General features: G+C 39.9%; 3 protein-coding genes across 11 annotated transcripts; 2 read left to right on the top strand and 1 right to left on the bottom strand.

Annotated features, from left to right (window-relative positions):
• Positions 1-2,597: 2,597 nt before the first annotated feature.
• Positions 2,598-6,499, top strand: LOC105040666 (GDSL esterase/lipase At5g45910). 8 transcript variants are annotated; one of them, XM_073254558.1, is made up of 7 exons: positions 2,598-2,921; positions 3,301-3,516; positions 3,622-3,787; positions 3,887-4,102; positions 4,225-4,373; positions 4,452-4,728; positions 5,779-6,499. In XM_073254558.1, the coding sequence occupies exons 3-7, from the start codon at positions 3,724-3,726 to the stop codon at positions 6,111-6,113; spliced, it is 1,041 nt and encodes a 346-aa protein (XP_073110659.1). In that variant the 5' UTR covers positions 2,598-2,921; positions 3,301-3,516; positions 3,622-3,723; the 3' UTR covers positions 6,114-6,499. The 8 variants fall into 8 exon arrangements, with proteins under 8 accessions (XP_073110659.1, XP_019704586.1, XP_010915612.1 ...); XM_019849027.3 differs by having other exon boundaries at positions 2,598-3,098; XM_010917310.4 differs by having other exon boundaries at positions 2,598-3,098; positions 3,619-3,787.
• Positions 6,500-10,719: 4,220 nt separating this feature from the next.
• LOC105040668 (protein INCREASED PETAL GROWTH ANISOTROPY 1) lies at positions 10,720-24,281 on the top strand. 2 transcript variants are annotated; one of them, XM_073254557.1, is made up of 6 exons: positions 10,720-12,525; positions 12,828-12,959; positions 13,048-13,229; positions 13,328-13,451; positions 21,736-21,870; positions 21,964-24,281. In XM_073254557.1, the coding sequence occupies exons 1-6, from the start codon at positions 11,302-11,304 to the stop codon at positions 22,078-22,080; spliced, it is 1,914 nt and encodes a 637-aa protein (XP_073110658.1). In that variant the 5' UTR covers positions 10,720-11,301; the 3' UTR covers positions 22,081-24,281. The 2 variants fall into 2 exon arrangements, with proteins under 2 accessions (XP_073110658.1, XP_010915617.1); XM_010917315.4 differs by having other exon boundaries at positions 10,727-12,525; positions 13,328-13,439.
• On the bottom strand, positions 22,052-23,734 carry LOC105040667 (uncharacterized). The gene is made up of 2 exons (XM_010917314.4): positions 22,715-23,734; positions 22,052-22,575 (listed from the first exon to the last, which is right to left on the bottom strand). Exons 1-2 carry the CDS (start codon positions 23,732-23,734, stop codon positions 22,240-22,242), a joined length of 1,356 nt encoding a protein of 451 aa, XP_010915616.1. The 3' UTR covers positions 22,052-22,239.
• Positions 24,282-25,635: the final 1,354 nt, after the last annotated feature.

Raw genomic sequence — 25,635 nt, 5'->3', positions numbered from 1 at the left:
CTGCCCCCACCACCACGCCCTGACCCTTTTTTTTTTGTTCTTCCAAGGGAGGCAAATTAAGCCAATAGAAAAGGGAAACCAATTTTGCTTTTTCTACAGTTGATTTCATGGTTACTATGTTAAAATTTCGTCAAGCATCAAGTTGATACCATCTCATATCAGGCTGCTAGTTGCAGTTATTGCTCACCATATTATAAGTTGTGACATGCTCACAAGTGAAATCGGCAACATAACTTTAGCTACATTCACATGCCTTCTCTTAAGCAGCCCCAAAACTAGTTTGTGGATAATAAGATCATTGCAAGGAACCTTCATATGCTGCATATTTTTTTTTCATGGGTGTTATCTATATGCTTTGGCTCATTAATCTCCAGGATGACTAAATCATCACAATGGAAATCCACTTCTAGCACAACTTTTGCATAAGCCTCTCCTATATAGTTTAGCTGCTCAATCTTTTAAAACTTGAGATAACATCTATTCGATGAAACTCCTCCTGCTCCAGATTTTTTTCTAAACTTGATTGATCTTCAAATTGATTAATTTTATCATTCGAGTCTTCTAATGAAATAATTTAAAAGAATGAAGAATTTTTTGAGCTCGCTTAATTTGAATCTCTCAAAAAGATTTGGAAAAAATATAAAAAAAATGACAAATTTAAGGTCCGGGTCTCCGTTGCTTTCATTGATGAAATATAAATTGAGATAAATAATACTTATTTGTAGTAAGTTCTATCTTTGCACAATTTGGATCAAATTTTTTTTCTAATTTGAATATGACTCAATTTTTTCTAAAATAGATATGACTAGTGAAAATAAACATAAAAAAATTAAAATTTTACAAGAAGTAGATCTTGATTTTTATATCAATTTTATCATTATCTAATTTTTTCTAAATTAAAAGATATATCGAGTCAAAATCTTTTCTAAATAAATTTTTTTTAATTTAATCAGTTCATTTTGAAGCTCAAATGATAAAATATACAACTGACTGCTTAGTATAATATACCTTTTAAAGAGCAGCACCATACTGTAGGATTTAAAAGGTTATTCGACTTAAAAACATTACCTTAACAGGATGTCGTATGGCCAAGTCATAGGCTTCAATAATTTGGTATGCAATTTGGCTTCCCTATGCAGCGGAACACATTCTTACACCTATCTAGTCATACTTGTAATAGTCAAAATAGTCAATATTGAGTTTGTTGATCCTTTTGGATCATCTAAATTTGATATAATCTCTATGTCTATATTAACCATTGCAGCCATCATTTTTGTAGCTTCCTCAAAATTTGGTTCAAGTCTCAACCAACTAGATTTCAAAGTGGATAGAAAAGTGAAAAAACAATGGGGTCACCTTCCCCGTGCTTCAGCAGTTGAATTTGTGATATGCTGGCACTTAGTTGGATATTAACAAGAATAACATAGTCAATGCTTTCATTGGCTCTTGTATGCCTTAAATATGCTTAAATTTTTTCTTGTCCTTTGCAATTAGTCATCCACCACATAGAGCTCATAGCACTCCGAACACCTTCATTCATTTACCTGCATATATCTTAAAGCATTCTTAATATTTGGCCTATAGTTAAGGTTCACTTACCACACATATCTAAAAGCACTCCAAATACTTTCGTTCATTTGCTTGTACAGATACAGATCCCAAACATGATTTATATCAAAAAATCACCCACTAAGGATTTAGGTCATGATGGAATGTTCTATGGGACACTGGGATAGTATACTATCCCATATATCGGAATAGAGACTGTCCTACCAGTGTTTCAGCATTGACATCTTGGGACATTTTTTATTCCAAATGTCAGAATGAGATGGAACAGTAACATATCCTATTTCATGAGAAAAGTAGGATAGCTTCATTCTACAGGAATTAAAACCTTGTTACCCACCATATAGATCTTAAAGCACGTTGAACCCCTTCATTCATATGTCTGCATAGATTCCAAAGAAACCTTAATATATGGCTGATAGTGAAGAAACACTCACCACATGAATTTCACCGCATGGATTTCAAAGCACTCCGAACATCTTTACTTATCAACCTATACTAATCTCTAAGCATCCTTAATATATGATCTATGCTTAGGAATCACCATTTGTACAAATCTCAAAGCACATAGAACCCCTTTATTCATCTACCTGCATAGATCTCAAAGCATCCTTCGTATATGGTCCATAGTTAATGATCACGATTGCATGGATCTCAAAATATTCTAAATCTCATTCATCCATCTGCATAGATTTCAAAACATCTTTGGTACATGACTCATGATTAAAAACCATCTATCTTGTACATCTCAAAGCATTCCAAAGCCCTTTATTCATCCGCACTATGAATAGGGCAATAGTATTTTGGTCCTGTGTCATGATTAGCTAACGTCTGCTAATGGAGGAGGCAGACCATAGTTTGGAGCAGTTTAGGGCCGGGGGGCTGTGGGGGGTGGGGAGTGGGGGTTGCGGGGTTATAGTTTGGAGCAGTTTAAACTTGAAGGACCGTTTGAAGCTTCTTAAAATTGAGGAGGTGTCCGTGTAATTCTCCCTAAATTTAAGCCAGCTGCCGTGTAGCGGAAAAAACCGTGATCATTCAGATCCCGTAATTTGAACTCAAAAGGGCCAGATCACCTTCTCAGTCAAGAAGCGAAGGAGACGGAGAGCCTAATTAGGTGCGTTGGGCCAGGCTGGGCGGAGTGACTGGGACCTACCCGACTCCTCAGAAACACACAGAAATCGATCGCCACCAACACCATCTGACCAGCCCAAGAAAAGTTTCTTGCTGTGTTGAAGGTTCATCAACGCATTCATGTGACAGATTCGCTTTCATTCCAGAATGGTAGTTTGTTCTTTGTCAAGGTTTTGGCAGCTTTTTGACTGGCTCTTTTATTCTGAATCCGGATTTAGGGTCCAGTAAGTTTCCATTTAATCGAACTCTATGTGGTGTTGAGTGTTCTCCTCTTCGGACCTGAAATGGAGAGGGCTTGGATCCCTGCCAGATCATATCTTCTCTGTTTATCCTTGTCGTTGCCACCACAAACCCCACCTCCCCACCCCCCTCAAACCCTCACTCGAAAATAAGGCAAACGGGTATCAATTATTTACTTATTTCTTCTAGGCTAATTTACTCCACAACACATTCGTGCACGGGTTATTATTATCTGTTTTTGTCATTGAAATACGCATTAAACAAACTTTGGATCACCACGTGTACTAGTGGCGCAAGTTACGCCACCAGACAAAACTCTTTATGAGAGAAGAACTCATCTCAGATTTGTATCCAAACCTGCAGCAAGCATTTGCGAAAGTCATTAGCTAACTGACGAAGGAAGTTGGTATACAAAGCGAAAGATGGTGAGTCCCAGTCTTTGGATAGAATTCTTCTGTTTTTGAGTGGAAATTAAATCATGGCATTCGAGACCAATTGCTAAAGGTGGAAGGCAACTGCTGAACGACAGGAAAAGACTCTATAAGGAGATGGTTTTGAACGAAGCCATAGCACATAGTTGTGAGCTTTTCTTTCCTCTCTACTGTTACCATGAAGCTCTCCATTTTTATCTTCCTCCACTTCTTGCTAATATTCTTCCATGTTACCTTCTCGGTCTCCCAGCAGTATTCCTCAATATTTAACTTTGGGGACTCCCTATCCGACACTGGGAACTTGCCGCTCATCCTAAATGCTTCAACTCTGCCAATCGGCAGCCTTCCTTATGGCATGACCTTCTTTGGTCGCCCGACGGGTCGTTTTTCTAATGGACGGTTGATCATAGACTTCCTAGGTATCCCTATCTTAATTTATTTATTAATAGTAGCTTGGTAGCAGGACGCGTCATCCCAGATCAACCGAACTCACGTTTGCGTTGTTAATTATCATGCAGCTGGCGCTTTTGGGTTCCCTTTCCTTCCACCATTCTTAGCTCGCGGCAAAGACTTCCATCAAGGAGCCAATTTTGCGGTCTCGGGTGCCACAGCAATCGACATTGAATTCTTCCAAGGGAGAGGCCTTGGCGATATCGCTAGGGTCAATCAGTCATTGAGCGTCCAGCTTCGGTGGTTCGAGGAGTTGAAGCCTTCTCTCTGCAACTCAACTAGAAGTAGTCTTTCCCTTCGCCACTCAAACTAGAAATTGTCTTTGTTCTGTAACCAGTACCATCTATGTATGTTCTCATGGTTGGATTCATAATAGTACTGCTAGCTGCATATGAAATGGGTGCAGGCTGCAAGGACTACTTCAGTAAATCTCTCTTCATGATCGGAGAGATTGGAGTGAATGATTACAGCACTCCCTTGAGAGCAAGGAGGAGCTTGAAGGAAGTGAGATCATACGTGCCCAAAGTCATCGAAGCAGTGTCGACGGTGACCGAGGTACGTAGGCTCTCTGAAATGCTGGATTAATATTGCAGTGAACAAATGGGTATTTTGTTTTATCCAATTTTGGTGCAGAGATTGATTGAAAATGGGGCGGTGGACCTGGTGGTGGCGGGGGATCCACCCCTCGGATGCTTTGGGGTGTTCCTCACGCTTTACATGAGTTCTAAGAAAGAGGACTATGACCCCAGTACTGGATGCCTGAACAAGTTGAACGATTTGACGAGATACCATAATAGGATGCTGCGTCGGTTATTGGAACAGTTCCGGACCAAATACGCACGGTTAAGGTTCACTTATGCGGATTACTATGATCCAGTAATTCGACTGGCTCGCAATCCGACACGCTATGGTGCGTCCATCGGTATACAGATAAAAACAAGATCCTCATCATCACTCGGATGGATTTCTAGGTTAATTTCTTTGAAATGATTGGTATAGTGTTTTCATGATTATTATATTTTTAAAGAAAACGATATGGGCTAAGATTACAAAAACTTTTGGTACTCATTTGGTTCTTGAAAAGAATTTTTCTCATTAGATTCTTAAAAATGGATATCTGATACCTGAAGAAAATAGTTGTTGTATATGATTTCAGGCTGTATTTTTCGCATCAAATAATCTACTTTAATATCAATTATTGTATTGCATTTTGCATGGTTTTCAAGGAGCGATGTCAATTTGGTGATCTGTGCTGCAGATAGAAGGAAGAGGTTCATTGCATTTTGGAAGCCATGCAAAGCGCTATTTAATGATGGACATTATGAAAGAAAATTAATCACACGAGTTCATATGCTAAAAACATTCAAATGCATTGAATCATAAAACTAATTTCTTTTTCCTGGATCTATTATGTGAAACCTAGATGGCACATAGCTACTCCAATTAAATGAGTAGAATTTTAGAAGTTCCGTTTGTTGTGGAACATGTTTATCATACTTACATTAATTACCGCATGTGAAGCATGCCTTTGTGATGCAGGGGCTGGATTGGGCCGGGCTGGTGGCACCTCAGACTGCTGCCCGGTGCGGCCCATCTTTTTGTGCTGTCATATTTTATAATGTTGGGCTATGTTATTATAAAAGTCAAGTTCGGCTATGCTTGATAACCTGGCTTAACTAGTTAAATGAGAACTGGTGTAAGTAGGCTATACGTTGATTATCCCCAAGAAAAGCTTGAGATGTCGTTTTATGCTTAACAGTACTCGTTAAGAGCTATATAAAATATGTGGAATGTGATACAAATTGGTGCTTTGGTCTTATAGACCGTGCATGTCAAGCTCTTGTGGAAATTACTCCAAATGTTTAAACACAAAACATCCTCTTAGAAAAAAGGAGGGGCAATTATTATAGTCTTGGTAGCAAAAATATCGTCGGTTAACTATTTCATCATAATGTTGCAGGATTCAGCAATGGAGCTTTAAAAGTCTGCTGCGGAGGTGGCGGCTCATATAATTTTAATGCAACCCTTTTTTGCAGTCAACCAGGTTTTAACGTGTGTAAAGATCCCTCGACTTACGTAGGTTGGGATGGCATCCATTTAACGGAAGCTGCCTACCGTTTCATTGCCATGGGTTTGCTGAATGGTCCTTTTGCTGACCCACCCCTTATGAGAAGCGGTGTGGCCGTGGATACGAGTTTAGCCAATCAAAATTTCTTAAAACAGAAAACTTTATACCATTTGGCATCCACTATATTCTGTATATTTCTCTTGGCATGTGGCTCGGTTTCTTCATAGTGAAGTGGAATTATCACAAGCTTGATTGCCACGGATCTATTTTATAATGATTCATGAAGAGGCTTGAGGAACTTCACTTTCCTCTAGTTATGGCGAAATGACGCATCATAATAAAATTCCAGTAATTTGCTTACCACATGGTCTTGTATCTATTTACATGGTATCTTAGACCACATGGTCATGTACCTAGCATGTATATCAAGCATATGTAATCATTAGATTGATCTTTAGTTCATCAATAAGAAAAAGGAATGGTAAAGCAAGCAAGAGGAATGATAAAACAAAAGACGAGTTAGGACCAAAGCCTTTGTAAGAGTTGTTCGTCTTCAGTTGTTGATGTTCGTCTTCGGTTGTTGGACTTGTCTTTTTAAGAAAAGGGGGAAAATGAAAGGAAAGGACATATCATTTTTATGCCACTCGAACAAATAACTTAATTTCCAAGCTCCAGTCATGCAGTCGAGAATCATTGTTGGCTCATCTGCATAGAGGCTTAGAAAGTCGAAAACGATATGAAGATGAACTAATGTGTCTGACAACGTGGGAAGAAACTGATTGCCCCATGAAATCAGCATGTGATTTTTTTTTAAAAAAAAAAGGAAGATGATTTTTTTTTCCCTGATTGGGTCAATGTTATGAAGTCTAGAATGAGGTGGATATTTGAATTGTTACTATGACCACTCTCGTGAATAACCTTGTCCTGCTATCCATCCCCGTTCTACTTCTCCCCTCGTCTGTTTATAGACAGCCAGTCTAATTGCTCATTATTCTCATCTTTGTTAATCTAGTTCCTTTTCCAATGAATTGATGAATTACCATTGTTGCTGAAAAAAGGATAATAAAATAGTTCATAAAAAATGCTTGGGTGGCTAGGAAAGATTAGTAGATAGATTTGTTCACAACGGAGGATAATCTCTATTCTCTTCTTCTTCCTATCCCCACCCCGAGCCCCCACCAATTTTTTTCCATGTTTCAGGATGGCATGGCCACCCAATTTATTAGGAAAAGAAACTAATTTAACTCTCTCTCAGCGTTGGCTTGATAGTCACTATACTGAAATTTCATCAAGTATCTAGCTGATACCACCGAATATTGAGCTATTATTTGCAATCATTACTTATCATGTTATATGTTTACAACATACACACAAGTGACATCCACGACATAATTTTAGTTATATTCACATGCCTCTCCTTAAACTGTGCCGAAACTAGCTAGTTCTTCTAGCCTATGGATACTTAGCTCATTGCAAAAAGCCTCCATATGCTGCACATTTGTGGATAGGCCTTATCCATATGTTTTGGCTCATTGACTTTAAGGATGTCTAAATCATCATGGTGGGATTTATTCTTGTATAATTTAGTTTATATTTCTCTTCTAGTTCAAATAAAATTTTATTTTTTTAAAGTAGATACAATTAGTGAAAAACAATAAAAAAATAAAAAAATTTACAGGAAAAAGATCTTGACTTCTACATCAACTTTATCGAGATTTGCTTTACTTAATTCTTCCCAAATAGAAAGGTATGCTTAGTCAAAATCTTTTTTAAAAAGAAAATTCTTGATTTGATCAGTCTATTTTGAGGCCTAAGTGATGAAATTTAGATTTTGTTTGCTTGATGAATTGAACCTTTTAAGGGATGGGATGATATCATAGAGCTAGCTTAAAAGTTAGTCAATTTAAAAATTTTAAAAAAATATCGTCTTAATCAGAGTTCATATGGTCTAGTTATAGTCTCTAAAAATTTAGCATGTAATTCGATTTCTTGATATAATAAATCTTTCCTTTTGAACCCTGTTCAATCCTATTTGTAGTAGCTTCAATAGTTAATATTAAGTTTAGTGTTCTTTTTAGATCATCTAATTAAGCTTGATCTAATTTTTATATCCCGATTAACTATAGCAACCCTCGTCTTTATAGCTTCTCCAGAATTTGGTCCGAGTAAGATCCTACCAGCTTTTAAAGTGGAGAGAGCTGAAAAAACAACTGATCCACCTTCCTCACGCTTCAACAATAAAAGTTGTGATACGCTGGAACTTAAGTTGACATTGGCAAGAACATCCAATTAATGCTTTCTTTGACTATTCTATGCCTTGAATATGCATAAATTTCTTCTTGGCCATTGTGACCGGAAGATAAATCATTGATAGATTTGATTCTCCACTTTCATTTTGCATTCATATTATCTAATATATCAAATGGCATCACTGTTTCTCTTCCTCTGGATTACAATAGCCATGCTTTTCTCAAACTCTTTAGAAAAATAAATTCACTTTATATGCACAAGCAATAGTTATGAGTTATGACTTATGACCGCCCTCATGCTGACAGGATAGAAAATTAAAGATCAAATGCAATCATCCAACAACGGCATTAAAATCACTTGGGAATCAAGTTTACCTATTTTTGATGTCCCTACCAACTTTTTGTCTATAATGCTTTGTCTGTAGTGGAAACACAGTTTAAAGACAACCAGTACATGAAAGCAGCACACCGATTTATCAAGGAAACGTAGGGACCATGATAAAGGAATGTTTTTTTTTTTTTCCAAATCTTTCCCCTATTTTCACTCTATCTCACGTTCTACGTGCTGGTCGATGCTAGAATTGGTTGTTGGAAATTAGCTTGCGATCCAAAGGGCACTCCCAGTCCAAATCGAAGCTTACTAACATATGCAGCTTTATACATATGTTGTTGCATTCTAGACGCATGATTGGAAATTTCTGTTATATAAATAGGAGATTTCATGCCCACCAGAAGTTGGATCTTCCATCAGCATCATCAGTCAGGCATGCATCATCTACCTATTGTTTCCTTTCTTTTTCTTCTTTTTGATGAGCCTATTGCTTGCCATCATTCATGAGAAATGTTTCCAAATTGTCTGATGCCTCATCAACTTTATAAGGCTTAATGGGAACATATATAGCACAGTGAGCCCATCTTTGCTATACGTTGTATACTTGCATCAGCCACCATGGACATTTATTCATCTCGGATCTTTGCGCACAAATGCTTCCTCCTCTCCACCTCCACTTTAATAAGATCACGTAGTTGGTATGATTGCCAATAACGCAACAGGCTATCCCCCACAGCATTTGGTGATCAACCCCCATCATTAGTCCACATTTCAGCACTCACTCGAGTAGCCAGCCACTCTCTTATTATTAATTTATTATCAGCATCTTCTTCACTCTTCCCCTCCAAGTAAATTTCACCGCTCACTTGACTAAAATCACGAGAGGAATCGTGCTATGGAACGGTTCAATTCCTTGAGGTCTTTAGCAGAATAAAATGGCCAAACAGCTGAACACCGGAAGAAATATATCTCTTTGGACGACTCCTAATTAGCGGCTGATAAAGGCAAAGCCACTAGCGAAACAGAGGACACGGTGATCTGGTCGTTTTGCGCCCACCTCACCCCTACGGCAAAGTGGCCTTGGTCCGAGATCACCATTCGCTTATTCCATTTCCGTGGATGTTAAGATTCCCGTTTCTAGGAGAAATGCCAGCTACTGCAGGACAAAGTTTAGACTCTAGTAGATAGAAAAAACGATCAGAGCTTAGTACCATGCTATTCCCAACCGTCTTCTATTTTTTTACGTCCATTGGGCCTGGTACTAGCCGACAGGTGCTGGAGACTAGTGTAGCTAGCTAAGAATCATGAATGCTATGGTGCGCTATTAGAAATTACTGCGAATTGATCTCTGAGGTAGGAACTTACTTGCCACTTACGAATCAAGCTCAATTATGGACCTCTAATTCCTTTTTGTTCAGCCACCCGTGATAGTGCAGTACACGAGCAGCAACTGATGTTGAAACTAGGCCCTCCACTTCACTGCTTTCGTTGGGACAGTCTAGATTGCTACTCCACATCAATTGGGACAAGGGAAAAGTCGGAGCCCACAAGAAGGTCTAATACGTTGGTGCCTAAATAATTGCGGCCAAATAGTTTTATCAAGGGAAAGGACTAAAGGCATCGCAATTATTCGTTCAGGCCACGCGAGAAGAAATTGGACACAACTGCTGAAGCCACCATACCCCAAAACGGCTAGTCCTTCCGGAGGAGAATAGAGGTTGAATTACCGTGAGAATATGCTACACCGTTACCAAAAGAGAAGCCAGTCTCTGATTTGTCAGGCCCCTGATTGCCGTGTGCCCTGTCACGGCTTCATGTTATACCCTTTTCCGTGGAAGGGAGTGTTGTTAACAAGAATCCCTGATACAAGAAAATTGGTGTTTTAGAGTCTCTTCTCCTCCTGGTGCAGTAGAATCTTCTAGCACACAAAATTGATACATTATTCAATGACAAGTAATAAAATATTAATTAATAAGTAATATAATTTGAACTGGAACGTTACGTACACTAAGTAATAAGATTGGTCTCTTTCCTACAATTAGCACCGGATAATGTCTCAATGTATAAGTAGGCCCCATTAATTTCTGGTCCATTCAATAAAATAAATTACATACCGTTTTCATAAAATATTAAAAAAATCATAAATTGATTGGTCAGCGGAGCATTTCTTCTTGGCTTCATTGGCGACACGCATGGCAGGCTATTTGACATCCGGGCCCAGGCAGCTGATCGCGCCCCACCGCATCCTCCAGCAATGCCTGCCGTTGCAGCGTTCCAGCTACTTTTCTTACTGGTTTCGAATTTACTCCTCCCAGGTGTTCGTTCGAATGTCCCGTCGGAACACACACTAATTATCGAAAAACCTGCGCACAAAATTCTCCTCTTCAGTAAAAGCTCTTCGTTTTATTCCTATGGAAGGAGCTGTTTAATGCTTATCGAGTGCTCGGAACACTAGAACAAAAGTAATGTGACTTGGCCTATATATTAGAATCTTTTCCAGAAGTCCATGCCTCCTCCGTTCAAAACTTTTTGGATCCAGGAAAAAAAGAGAGGAAGAAGACCGTTCCTCGACTTCTGTGTTCCCTCCCACTCCTTTCGTATCTTTAACGCAGGAGTCGAATCTCTTCCATGTCTCCACCCTCCCCTCACTCGCTTTGGTTAAAAAAATGAGAAAGCAAAGAAAAAGCCATCCGCACTCGCTTCTTTTATTCGGAACACCACCTCGTTGTTGCCGCCCCACCAGTTGAGATGCAAGCCGTCTCCATCGTTCGATTCAGACTGAACGGTCCAGAAGTAATATAACGACAAGAAAAGGCCAGAGCCGAAGGCTTCGCAATGGTGGCCGGAAAGGTCAAGGCGGCAATGGGGCTCCAGAAGAGCCCGGCGACACCGAAGTCGGAGACGCCCCGACGGTCCTCCTCCTCCCCGGGGTCCCAGAAGGCTCCGTCGTCCAACCCAAAGGGCGGCGCCGCCGTCTTTTCGCGCTCCTTCGGCGTCTATTTTCCCCGCTCCTCCGCCCAGGTCCAGCCGCGGCCGCCGGACGTCGCCGAGCTCCTTCGCGTCGTGGAGGAGCTCCAAGAGAAGGAGTCCCGCCTCCGCACCCAGCTCCTCGAGCAGAAGATCGTCAAAGAGACCGTCGCCATCGTCCCCTTCCTCGAGAAGGAGATATCCTCCAAGAACGACGAGCTCGGCCGGCTCAAGGAGAAGACCGAGCACTTGGAGGAGGAGAACGAAGCACTACGGCTGGAGAAGGAGAGATTGCGGTCCAAGATCGCCGGCGAGGAGGAGGAAGGCCGGCGGAAGGAGGTGAGGATCAAAGAACTGGAGGTTGAAATCGAGGAGCTTAGGAGGATCGTCTCGGAGCAGAGCTGCGGTGAGTCGAGGTGCCTCTCCGGCCGAACAGGGGAGATCGACGAGTGCTCCTCGTCCCAGAGGTTGCAGGGTCTCATCGACTCCTCGTCCCAGAGGTTGCAGGGTCTCATCGACGCCTCGTCGAGGTCAAACCTTCTCAAGAACTTGAGGAATGGCCCAAAACCTACCGAGAGCGCTTCGAATCAGGAAGTCCAGAAGCCAGAGACTACAGATCTCAAGGCAGAGGAAGGGGAAGCTGAAAGGACTCAACAATCTCGCTGCGACAGGGAAGAGATTTCGAAACCTCGACTTCCTAGGGTTCCAAGACCCCCTCCATTGCCCTCCTCCATTTCCTCCAGCTCCTTCTGCACTTCTTCCTCATCGGAGTCCTCATCTTCCTCTGAGACGGCCACCTCCATAACAAGAAGCAGAGCTCCCAACTTGGCGGGCTTGCTGCCGATACTGCCGCCAGCCCCGGGAGCCGGAGCGCGGCCTCCTCCACCTCCGCCGCCGCCGCCTCTAGCCAAGGGGTCAAGATCCGCGGCAGCGTCCGTGAGGCGGGTGCCAGAGGTGGTGGAATTCTACCACTCGCTGATGCGGAGGGACTCGAAGCGGGAGTCCGGCAGCGGAGTGCCGGACGCGCCTGCCGCGGCCAACGCGCGAAACATGATCGGCGAGATCGAGAACCGGTCCACTCACCTCCTTGCCGTAAGTTCCGTCACCGTCTCCGTCTCCGTTCCCTCTTCTCTCCGCCACACCCAGCTTCACGTAATCGCCACTGTTCCGCCAACGGTGGTGTCATCGTCACCAAAGCTCCTGTGAATCTCTTCTGATCAAAATTACATAACTACCCTTTTCCTTTTTTGTATTTTTTTTTTGGTGAGCTGACATGGTCGTATTTGCGTCATGGTCGCAGGGTTTTTAATTGGCTTTGTTGGTTTTATTGTTAGACAAGCAGCAGCAAATCCAGCTCTCTTTTTTTTAATTGCTTTCCTATTACCCTGTTGCAGATAAAGACGGACGTGGAGACGCAGGGGGATTTCATCAGGTTCCTCATAAACGAGGTGGAGAACGCCGCGTTCGCCAACATCGAAGACGTGGTCGCCTTCGTCAAATGGCTCGACGAAGAGCTTTCCTTCCTGGTACTCCTTGTCACCATCTTAGTTATAACATTAAGCAGAGGGACTCGGAGAAGAGCTGTGGTGCTTTAACTAGGAAACGCCATGGCAGGTGGACGAGAGGGCGGTGCTGAAGCACTTCGACTGGCCGGAGCACAAAGCGGACGCAATGCGAGAAGCCGCCTTTGGCTACTGCGATCTAAAGAAGTTGGAATCGGAGGCCTCGTCCTTCCGCGACGATCCCCGCCAGCCCTGCGCTTCTGCTCTCAAGAAGATGCAATCCCTTCTGGAGAAGTATTTGTTTCATCTTTTCTTCTGTGAGATATCTTCATCTATCTGGAAGTGATTTGATTTAAGTGTCCACAATCATTGCTCTTAATATTCTACAACAGGTTAGAGCAAGGGGTTTATAACCTGTCACGTGTCCGAGAAAGTGCAGCGATGAGATACAAGGGGTTTCAGATCCCCTGGGAATGGATGCTGGAGGCTGGATTCGTTAGCCAGGTACTTTACCAGGTTGCCCTTTCCCTTTGCCAAATTTTAATTACTTAATAAAACTGATAATGACTTAATGAAGAGGGGGAGGGGGCTACTAGATGACAAATGATAATGTTACAAAGAGCAAAGGACAAAGTGACATACGGTGGATGGCCTTTGGTTCTCGATGCATGTGAGCATGTGGTCACGTGAATATGTGAGGTGGACGCCTCAGGTTCCTAACTTTGTTTCTTCTCCATGTAGCGGTATCTATGGCATGGGACGGAAAAGGAACTTCTGTTCTCCAAAGCTGATAGCTGCCGAATAAGGGGTTTAGCTTTGTCAAAGCTAACGCGCTTTCTATAATTCGCAGTCTTTTACTTTTGCTCCCTGGGTCCCATTTTGATCTCGAGTTATCGACATTGATGTCCTGGTGCAGAGGTGATTAGTGATAACTGACATCATTCTTATTGAATAGATCTCCTGACATTACCTTTCCTTTTATTTCTAGAAGCCAGGGTAAGAACCTTTCCTTTTATTTCTAGAAGCCAGGGTAAGTAACATCATTTAGAGCCTGTTTGGATGAAATTAGGGATGGCAATGGGTAGGGTTTGGATCGGATAGTGTACTACCCATCTCCAAACCCGAACTTAATATCCTATACTCAAATCCTACCCGATATCCAATCGGGTAAAAAAAGAGATACCCATCCCCATACCCAACGGATTCGGAGATACCCGTGGGTAACCCATTTCCTCGTACCCAATCCATACCCGCCCCATACCCAATCCATACCCATCCATTCTATACCCAAAAAAAAGTAAAATAATTTTATGCATATTATCAATCAAAAATAGAATTACCAATTCCATATAAAATATAATTTATGAGTCCAAATTTATAGAAATCAAATTTAAAAATAGAATTACATTTAAACATAGAACATATAAACAACCAAAATAAATTTCTGCATATTATTAATCAAAACAAAATTATCAATTCAACATAGAATATAATTTATAAGTTCAAATTTACATAAATCAACATAGAAATAGAACTACCATTCAAAATCTAACATAACCATTAAGTTCATTATTTCATCTATGAAAATTTAGTATAACGCTAAAAAAGTAGTGAATTTGAACACCAAACTTCCAAATAATTTCATGAAATGACTGCAACTCCACAAATCATTCAAGGCAAATAGTAGGTTCTGCAACAAGTAATTAAAAAATTAATATATAATTAAGTAAATATATATAACAAAGTAAGAAAAATAATCATAAAGTAAAAATATTATTACCTGAACAATCCAAATGACCATCATCATCATAAGTATTTGTAGCTAATGATCCATCTATCAATGATTCAAAATAAGATAAACATATTAATATAGTGAAAAGTACATAAAATAATAAAAAATGTTAAATTTAATATACCTTTTCTTTTAGAAGCTAATAATCAATTTTGAGTACACATCAATGCCTCAATTATTTTTGCATGGAGTCGGCTTCGATGAGGACTCACAAGTCTGCCATTTGTACTAAAAGCAGATTCAGAAGCAACTGTGGATACAGGAATAGCAAGTATATCTCTAGCAATAGTTTGTAATGTAGGATATTTTAATCCATTTTGCTTCCACCATACCAAAATATCAAAATCATCAGACTAAGGCAACACATCATCCTCTAAATAATGGTCCAACTCAGTCAATTGGTATATTTAGTAAAAAAGAAGTTTGAGATACTAAAAGATAATGAGAATGAAGAAAAAAATATACAAGTATAATTCGATAATTGATGAAATTAATATAATTATCACATTAACTATAAATTTAAGATTTATATATAAAGATAAATCAAATATATAATTATATATATATATACATACATACATACGCACATACACACTTCTAACACACACACACACATACATACATGCATACATATACATACATACATATATATAATTATATATATATATAGAGAGAGAGAGAGAGAAAAAGAGAGAGATCATATATATGTGTGTGTGTATATATGTGTGTGTATATATATATATGTATATATATATGTATATGTATATATATGTATATATATATGTATATGTATATGTATATATATATTCGGATATGTATATATATATATATATATATATATATGTGTGTGTGTGTGTGTGTGTGTGTGTGTGTGTGTGTGTGTGTATTCGGATATGGATTCGGGTATTACCCATATCCATAGGTTCGGGTCGGGTTCGGGTTCGGATTCGGATAGAAAATAGCACTACCCATACCCGTACTATAGTTTTCGGGTTTTACCCAAACCCGAACCCAAACCCCGTCAAACCTTATTTTTCGGGTTTGACTGGGTTCGGGTAGGGTGTATACCCATCGGGCCGGATCAATTTTGCCATCCCTAGATGAAATGCTATAGGAATCGTTGCTTTCAGCCTTTACAACCATCTAAATGAGGCCGGGCTAGGCCTCTCCTCTCTATGGGATTCACGCTGGCCCACTGCAATAGTTTTCTGGGTATGTATAAAGACAGACTGGATTAGGCCTCATGTAGGTGGTTGTATTGTTCCAAACCCATGATTCCTATGGGATTTTGGGCCCAAGCATCCAAACAAGCCCTTAAGGGGTTGGGCATGGCAAGGACATTAATAAATTAATATCTGATTGTGATAGGTAAATAAATGGAGTTTATAGATATTAAACTCTATGATTCATTGCATTAGTTGATTAGGATTTAAGAGGATAAGATAAGAAATGTGTCACTATGTGGGTGCACCTTTTGTTAGCGCACAAGGAGGCAAGCCTCTACGACTCCTTTTCGATGCTTCTTATCTTTCTGAAAACTAATGTAGATTTATTTCTCAGACTGTCTTATGGTTTATATGTGATCATGGCTGACAAGCAGCAAACTAGAAAACAAATATTCAAAAGAGCCTGTAGATTTCCTGCAAGTTAGATATAAATCTCACAATTGCATCAATGTGTTAACTAAATTTCCCCTAAAGTATAAAATTTAAAAAGGAAAAGATGAACTGAGGGATTCTATTTTGGTGGACTTTGAAAATGAAAAGAATGCTGCAAAGCCTTATCATTTGATTACTGGAAACTCTGAGAAAGAATCTATTTTATCATTTTTAAGCCTTATCATTTGATTTCTGGAAACTCTGAGAAAGAATTTATTTTTATCAACTAAATTCAAAGAGGATGTGGAATCCATTGCATTGACTAACATGATTTGTTTAGAAATCAAGGATTCTTCACCTTTTTCCTTTGGTTGTGCAAAGGTGCAAATGAAGATGGTTGCACTTTTGGCTGTTGACAATGGGCACTATATAAGAAAGAGGAGTTCATTTACTAGTTAAACGAGTAGAAACTAATTAAAAGAGATCATAAAGGATCTAATAGATCCACACTTTCAGGTGACTTGTTTTAGAGATGCTAAGGGAATGTGAAAGTATAAATAAAGTTTCCCCCTTTATGTGGGATGGGTGGTTTGAGTCCCTCTGAAGTGGCCTTATTATTGCATACTTCTTATGGCATAAATATATTTAGAATGATTTTCCCTACCACCTTTTGCTCTTCAATTTCGCTGGATCGTATTGAAATGTTTATGTTTTGCTAGATGATGTTGACATATTAACTTCCTGAAGTAGGAGTCTCTTCCCATTATATTATCATCTATATCAAATGTAGGAGTTACTGAAAAATCCAATTGTCACAAGCAGTGTCACATGATGAATAAATGTTTTGAAGCATTGATTGTTCCAATGGAAATGGAGTTGAAGGACTTCTAGGTCAAAGCAATTGCAATCCCAAGTTTCGGATTGTTGAGGGTGCTAAGCTAGCAGTAGTATTGTACATGGTCAATTCTAAAGGGTGATTTAGAAAAAGAATTCTTAAGGGTGCTCTAGAAAAAGAATTCTGAATTATAATGTCGCTGACCTTTGTTGAGGATTAACCATGGAAAGAACAACTATTTAGAACATCTTATGTCACATGATATTTTGGAATAAACTTTTGAGATAATGGAGAGCTAATTATTAATAAAGATACCGCCAACGTCATATGATTGTTCAAAAATGGCTTGAATGTTCTTAAAGCTTTAGATATAAGCTAATATCTGTGATATGGGACCTGTACCTTTTTTAAAGATTCATCATGCCGTTTTAACTTGAGTTTTGGACATAAAGAAACTAACACATGCATTAGGCCACTTTGACAAATATGAGGATATTGAGTTGATTGTCATCACTAAATAGAGATGTACTGACATGAATATGAAGAACAAGCCAAGGATTCACTATACTCTACATCATATAATCAGGAACCAACAAGCTAGGATCTGCTCATCTACAAATAATGCCAAAAATGTATGAGTGGTCATTGGGTTTTGGCATCCTATATTCTGTTATCATTTTACATTTTTTCAGTATCAGGAAATAGTGACTTGGGTTCTATGAGCATTCTGTTTTAATTTTGATTCCCATAATTCCTGTTGCAATTACCAACATTAGTCAGATTGGGTCAAGCTGTCACTTAAAGTTCCAAAGGTTTGGCACAGAGAATTACATTCTGTGAGAGGTGAAGTGGTTTTATAGCTTACGCAAAAAACAGGGGTATAAAAGAAGAAGCTGTTTCTCTATGATCGTTTCAACTAGAGGTTCAAGAGAGTATAAGAGGAAGAAATGAGTAAGAGAAAGGTGTTTCCTCAAAGCTGTGGATGAAGTCAAATAGGAGAGAAGTGGTTCCTCAAATTTTTAATATGTACACATGGGGGTGGTTCCTTTATGTTTTGCCTTTGTCGTAATCATCTAAGGTGTCTTAGTCAATTGCTCAGGTTATTTCTTAAATTCTTATTGTAGAGAGACAATGTTTTGGTATGTTTCCTTATATGGAAATGGGTTTGATTGAGATTTCTAATATTCTCGTGTCATATTGACTTGTGCTTTGTTACCAGGAAGGTTACTTATGCATAATAGGAACAATTAAAATTTATTTTCAGGAAACATGTTTGCAACATTGATATTATAAAAGGCCTAGTATTGGTTATGTTGGAGAATGAATAATGTAGATAATAGTTAAGATGGTGTTAGAAGCATAGTCCAAATGCATAAAAGAAATGATTGTTGGATGTAATAATCTGCATCTCTTCACAATTTCAAATCGTGTTCGGTGGCATGATACACGAAGTCGACAAGCATCGGACTTCTGCTGCTTTATGATCCTTAAAACTTGCAAAATCCAATATTGGTTTTTTTATTTGGTCCAGCCCTCATTAAAGGTTCCTAAAGACTCAAACCAAAAAAGGTTTCTGATTTAGAATTCCAAAATAAAGAATTTGGGAAGGCTTCTCTTACTTGAGGGAAAAAAAAAAGGAAAGAGGAGGAAAGGTGTTCTCTCTAGTTATGTCATATATGTCGGGATATGCTTAGAAACATGCACATCTATAAATATATCTGCATTTATTAACATGAACTTCAATAGTTTGCATGCAAAATGTTGATAGTCTTGCCAAGAGTTATTGGTATACGAAGTTCAAGTATATTAATTTTTTTTAGCATATTGGTTGAATACCAAGGAAATGTATGCAAGAACAATCAGTTCAATGACTCTTATTTTCTGCGATTATTAATAGCATAGAAATAGAAGCTATATGAGGTCCTTCAGAAGGCATTTAGGTGTTTGTATTCATAATAAGATGTTTTATTCATTTCAAAATAACATACCTTGTTTTAGGAGTCAGAATCAGAGAGAGGGACACAAAAAGGCAGAATAAATCTGTGTGATATAGCAATAATCATATCAGGTTGGTCCCACGTTTTATCAGAGGGAGTCCTTCATATCCTGTCTACTAGGCAAAGAAGGCAGGCTCACATACCCATGTTCAAGCAACATTTGCAAAAGCAATTTTAAATAATCCTCATGCCAATCTCAAATTAATTTACTAGTTCTTAACTCAAAATGTTCAATGTGTAGTGTTCTGCCTGCCTTACATCTCCCTGGAGTTTTTCTCCAACACCTGCTTGCAAGACATTTTCCTAGTTTAATGATTTTGGAGAGCCTTCCATCAATATGATATCTGATCTCACTTAGTTATCCAAAGTTTATTCTGAATTGTTCTTCGAGTTTAGTAACATATTCGAGGTAAATAGAAAATCAAAAGTGGCTAAGAATATTTTTGTTGGTTTGATATTACATATATGACAAACACAAATCATAGTTTGGAAAACAAATGCCCATCTTGGTTTTCTTTCCACAAACACTTGAAACCAGCTGAAGATTCTCAGTCTTTCCACTAAAACCAAGAAAACCCGTTCTTTTATATTGGAGGTTTTACTTTGATATACTAAATGAAATAAAATGCCTGTTGTTGTTCCAGCTGTTGATAAATCAAGATGTTTACTTAGAATCTATACTATTTAGAGATATCTTACTCTTTTCACTGGAGAAGTTCATCATTTATTTTTAGGATTCCACATAAAATAATGGGGATATGGTAAAAATTGTTGCAATAGGGTTCAGAAGGACCAAAGGGCTACTTATGCCCATCAGAAACCATACTGGACATGGTGCACAGCACATGATGACCAAGTTATTACTAAAAGAATGTTTGTTCAAAGCACTCCAACCTGGGTACGTTTGAAGATATATTATATGATTGCCAAAAGTAGGAATGTTGCTTACAAAGGCTATTAGTAGATAGAAGCATTTAGCAGTAGGGGACAAAAATTTAAAGTTTCAGGTGAACAGGAAGAAAATAACTTAGTTAACAAATCAATAAGGAATTTGTTTCCTCAATGCCATCCAACATTGAAGGGACAGTTCTTCACAAAATACTGAACAGGGCAATGGCTTTCTTAATGTTTTATCTTTCTTTTCTTTCTCGTCCTTTCTGGCCCTTTCAAAAAGTTTTCTTTACCTAGTGGTGCATAGAAACATCGAATTTCTAAAATGACCAATGAGACATATATGTTAATCTACTGATGCCACTCCCTTGCGGGAACTAGTACATTTTTCTGGTTCATCAAGCAGACTTTTAATCAGCTCAGGACCTGCTAAGGTCCAAATTTGGGATCAATGTTTGTGTCAATTTTTTTTTCCTTTTGTACGGGAAAGAAGTGGACTAAATTTCAAATTCATGCACTCTTGCATTTCTGCTGTGGAAGATCACGAAGCTGTAATATCAAAATACGTAGGACCCTTTTCTTTTCCTGTTTGAAAGGAGAGGATATAAATTATAGATGTTGATTAAGAAAATCCATCTTTAAAATCCTATGCTCCTCTTTTCTATCTATATTTTGTTTAGTTACATTTATCAACCGAACTTTAGGAACATATATAATTGCTTCATTAAAGGTCATCCCATGGATGTAGCAATCATAGTTGCTTATTATTTGAATGCAATAATTCTTAGCATAATATTTAGATTTATTATTAAAATCATGAGATACCTAAGGTTTGATCGTTGCTCTATTCTCATGTAAAATTATATTGTGATAGTAGACATAAAAGGTGAGGAATCATTTTCGGCGGAACATCTCCTTCCGGGTTTGCTAGAACCTTAAACATAACTAATTTCAACAAAACTTGTGCGGTGATTGGTTTGGATGTGCTTGAATTTTAAATAGCTACATTTTTGGCTTTCAACTGATAGAATATTTTTATTTTTAGTAAAATTTGAGCCAAAGTGCTTGAAATAAAAGAGTACTGAGAAATGGTATAATCTCCAAAAATCTGCTCAAGTTAGAATTTAGATTCTTCGTAATATAGAGCCATCCCTTTTCAAAAGATCCAGTAGAATATTTGATTATCTTATGTTTGACACATCAGAGCACTGCGTAAAATTAACAGTCTAAGATACTATAACATTATGATACAGTATTAGTTGGTTTTTGCATTTTGCTATATACCACATGTGATGGTTGAATATGCAAAATATTTGCCGATTGACTCTCTTTCAGCATGGACTTCTCATACGGCTTGTTAGGATTATACAGCCACATATAATATATCTGCATCTACAGCCATTTGTAAAACATGCATCCCTTATGCTAGACCCAAAAATGCCAGACAAGATAGAACCGAAAGGCAAGCTTCTGAAGTTTAAATCATATCACAAATTGTCTCTAGTTTTTTTATTCTTTGAAAATCCAGAAGGATTTTTCATAGATTGTGCAACCTTCCTTTTCCATCCACCAGTTCTTCTGGTTATTTAGGGCTAAATAATTTTTAACCCCTCTCCTGGGCTTCCAGTTTTTGGAATGCTAATTTATGAACTTGATCCTAACATCTGCCATGGGATGTTTCACCCAGATCAAGCTAGCTTCAGTGAAATTGGCAATGAAATACATGAAAAGAGTCTCTTCTGAGCTTGAGATCATAGCAGGTGGTCCTGAAGAAGAGGAACTCATGCTGCAGGGTGTTAGATTTGCCTTCAGAGTGCACCAGGTATTTGCACTCAATTGGAAGCTCTCCTGAGAATGGTCATCATACTTTTGATATTAACTGTTATCTAAATAATTCTCTATTGGGCATTTCCAGTTTGCAGGTGGTTTTGATGTTGAAACAATGCGAGCATTCCAGGAGCTGAAAGATAAATCTCGTTCCCTCCATAAGCAGAGCCAGAATCAAAGCCAAAGCCAAGGCCAAAACCATTAGCAGAAACTGTTTTGTAAAGAAGGTCACAATGTGCTAATTGCTAGAGCCATTTCATCTATACGTTCATCCCTGTTCTATTCACATTATTATAAGACGCCAAACTTTACAAGGAAAGCTACAAAGCTCAAACTAACTGTTGCTTAATGCATTTGCATTTGTTCACTCTTTCCTCTCCTCCGGTTGTCTTCCCATAACCAGCTCTTTGGCAGATTGGGCTGCTCCGATTACAGCTGCACCCACAGCTTCAAACAAGTTCCCGACAGCAGTGGTGCCTGCACTCTCTTCTTCCACTATCAGATCTGTTTGCTGCACTGGAGCCTCTCCGCTCTCTCCTGCTTCAATTTTTTTCTCTCTCTGCTTGTGCTCCATCTTCTCTTGTTTCTTCTTCTCCTCAGGTTCTTCGTAGCCGCTATCATCACCAGCCTCTTCCTCTCCACCGAGTGAGAGATTCTGAAGTTTCTCCTGCGCCTCCTGGGTCTGTTCCCCGAGCTTTTGCTACACCAAAAGAATTCAGATACATCCAACTTCATAAGATAAGCTATGCGGTTGACAAAAAAGATTGCGACCCCAGCATCATACAGGAGAGATTATCCATAAATTGATGGAAAAAAAATGACGGTCATTTTTTCAATACCTTTGCTTCAGTAGATTTTTGTTGAGCATATTCTTTAGCTTGCTGGCTAGACTCCTTGGCCGTCTCCTTCGCTTCTGCCGCTTTCTGCTCTGCTAACTCCTTGGTTTTCCGACCTTTACCCTCAGCCGCCTCCTTTGCGTCGCCTGCTTTCTGGCCAACATACTCCGTAGCCTTCTGACCTGCACTGGCGGTTACATCCTTGGCTCCCACCGCCTTCTCTCGGGCAGACTCTGCTGCACTCTTACCGGTGCTCACGGTTGCATCTTTGGCCTTCGCTGCTGCCTCCTGTGCATGGTCCGCGGCACTCTTTCGAGTTTCTACCGTCACGTCTTTGGCCTTCACCCCTGCCTGCTGCGCGTAATCTGCAGCACGCTTTCCAGTCTCCACGGTCACATCTTTAGCTTTCACTGCAGCCTCTTGTGCATAATCCGCAGCAGTCTTTCCGGTGCTCATCGTCAAATCTCTGGCCTTCTCGGCAGCTTGCTTCGCGTAATCGGCAGCACTTTTACCGGCACTCACAGTGACATCCTTGGCCTTCGCTGCAGCCTGGACTGCCGTATCCCTAGCTGCATCATACCCCTGCCGGCTCTTCTCCATCGCAATATCCTTGGCAGCAGAGGCCTTCTCTACAGTGACATCGGCAGCGGCACGGGAACCCTGAACGGCAGCGTGGTAGCTCTGCTGGCCCTTCTCCGCAACGTAGTCCTTCGCTGCGGTTCCCTTCTCTGCAGCTTTCTCGGCAGCAACGCGGGCCCCGTGCACCGCGGTGTCCTTCGCCTCGCTACCCTTGGCGGCCAGGTAAGTTTTGGTGGCGTCGGAGCCATGGATCATGGCTTCCTTTGTTTCATGGAGCGCAGAGGCGCCGGACTGCTTGGCTTTCTCGTAGCGCTCCTCTGCGGCCCGGATGGCGTTGATGGAGCTCTGCTGCGCCGTGGCTCGGTACTTTCCGATCTCCTCCGGCGACATGGTTGTTCGCTCCGCGTGCTCTTCTTCCATGGAGGATTCTTTCTGGGAAGCCATCTACGAAACGATTCGTGGAAGCTAGTATAAATGATGCTCTATTTCCTCTGCGTTTGGAACGGGAATGGTAGCGTGGGAGAAGGGGAGGAACGTGACGGTTTAAGAAACCAGAAAAGTGGGGCAGCGGTTTGGCGCGGTGCCGAGGAGGCGGTTAGGGCTTTAATTAAGACACCTGGCGAGGGCCGGGCATACGTGTTATGGTGTGGGAGCCGAAGGGACGCCACGGATGCGATACAGATTGGTCATGGATGATGGGTGCTACCTATCCAATAAGGATACAACGTACCATTTCGTCACGTATGAACCATGGTGAGACCGTGCAAGTGCCTACCGCGTGTACCACAGGGTCTGCAACGGCACATCACATGGCTCCAAACCGCTGTTTTGATTGGAGGCGGGGCTCGTCGCTTTAGGTTAGTGCGGCTGCATCCATATCCGAACCCACCGCAGATCATGTCACAAATCATATTACATAATAAATCGGTCAGTTTATTGGATTTTTATGTATAAAGTTAATGCCCAGATCATAAGAAGGTTTTGACTTTGATTGTTGGACCTGATCAGGTCACTATGTTCAATTTGGCTGCCAGCTGCCACTGGGTATCATTTTTGTACTGGAGAAGCCATTCGAACCGGAGCCCGTCATTCATTTGTGTATTGCTTGGCTTCATCCTTCCATGAAGGTAATCAAAACAATCTTAGATGTTGCATTAACAACTAAACAAATTCTATTGGAGACTGTTTCTTCATTAGAGATTTTTATATCATAATTATTCATATAGGAGCCGGATATCTTAATCTGTATTTTGTGTTGAATGTGGAGTTCAAGGAAGCCGGGGAAAACTCCTTTTTGATACTGTGACATTGGATGTTAAGTGTATTTGGTGGAGGATAATTCACTGACATTGCCTCTTCGATTAATGGTAAATTAGAGCACAACGTGATCTACCATCTAGAAATCGAGGCTATGATTGATAATGTCCCTTTAGGCATCATAATTAATCGAGTAGGAGATTCAGCCGGATTGTCAGACAACTAGCTGGTTCTTGAGGGTCTGTTTATTCTCTTTTGAAAACCAGGACAGCAGAAAGCCCAGTCAAAATGATACCAAAAAAAACGAAAACCCTGCCAAAATCAGGCTATTTTGTGGTGTTTGGCAGGATAACTCCTCATGCGGAGGGATATGAAATTCCGGATAGATATCTCGCCATTTATCTTTTCTACCAAGTGAATTCCACGATAACATTGATCCATCTGTATAAAAAGATTAACACTAATCTGCAATATCTTAAGATTAAAAAAATATATTTGTTTTCCCCACTCATTAAATTTATCGAGCAAAAACAACATGACTCATGCGTCCTCCGCTTATGCATCGCGAGTGCATGGGACCGATTACTTTCCCCGCTCTGTTGCCCGAAAGAGCCGTCTATATTTTCTAATAAGATTTACCCCATGTTGATTCAGCTTCTTATTGCTAAATCTGTTTCTTGGCTTGGGTGCTTGATGAGAAAGTTTTGCTTCAGATAAGTCAGATTCTATTGAGATCACAAGTACCATATTTTGGCCGTCCCTTCCATCTTTACTGCTTTATAAGGTCTTTTATGCTCTAAAATGAAAATTGGCACTAGATTTTTTAGGATTTGCACTTCGGGTTGGCACGGGGTTGTCGTCTGGTGTCAATACTACTCAGATGAGCTTCAGTGGGGTGGGGTCCTGAAAGCTTTTTCCTGCTGTTCTGGGAGACCTTTTGAAGTTAAAATGAAGGAAGAGATCGAGAAGGGCCTAGAAGAGGCCTGCAAATAAAGGGGCGGGGGGAGATGTGTGGGGCGGGGGGTGGACTTGGGGTAGTTATAAATTCTGAAGAATGTTGTAGGAGGGATTAGAATGTTTGGACTTGG

This window comes from Elaeis guineensis, chromosome 3 (genome assembly GCF_000442705.2).
Source record: "Elaeis guineensis isolate ETL-2024a chromosome 3, EG11, whole genome shotgun sequence".
NCBI lineage: Eukaryota > Viridiplantae > Streptophyta > Magnoliopsida > Arecales > Arecaceae > Elaeis > Elaeis guineensis.
This window is presented reverse-complemented; position numbering and strand designations above follow the sequence as displayed.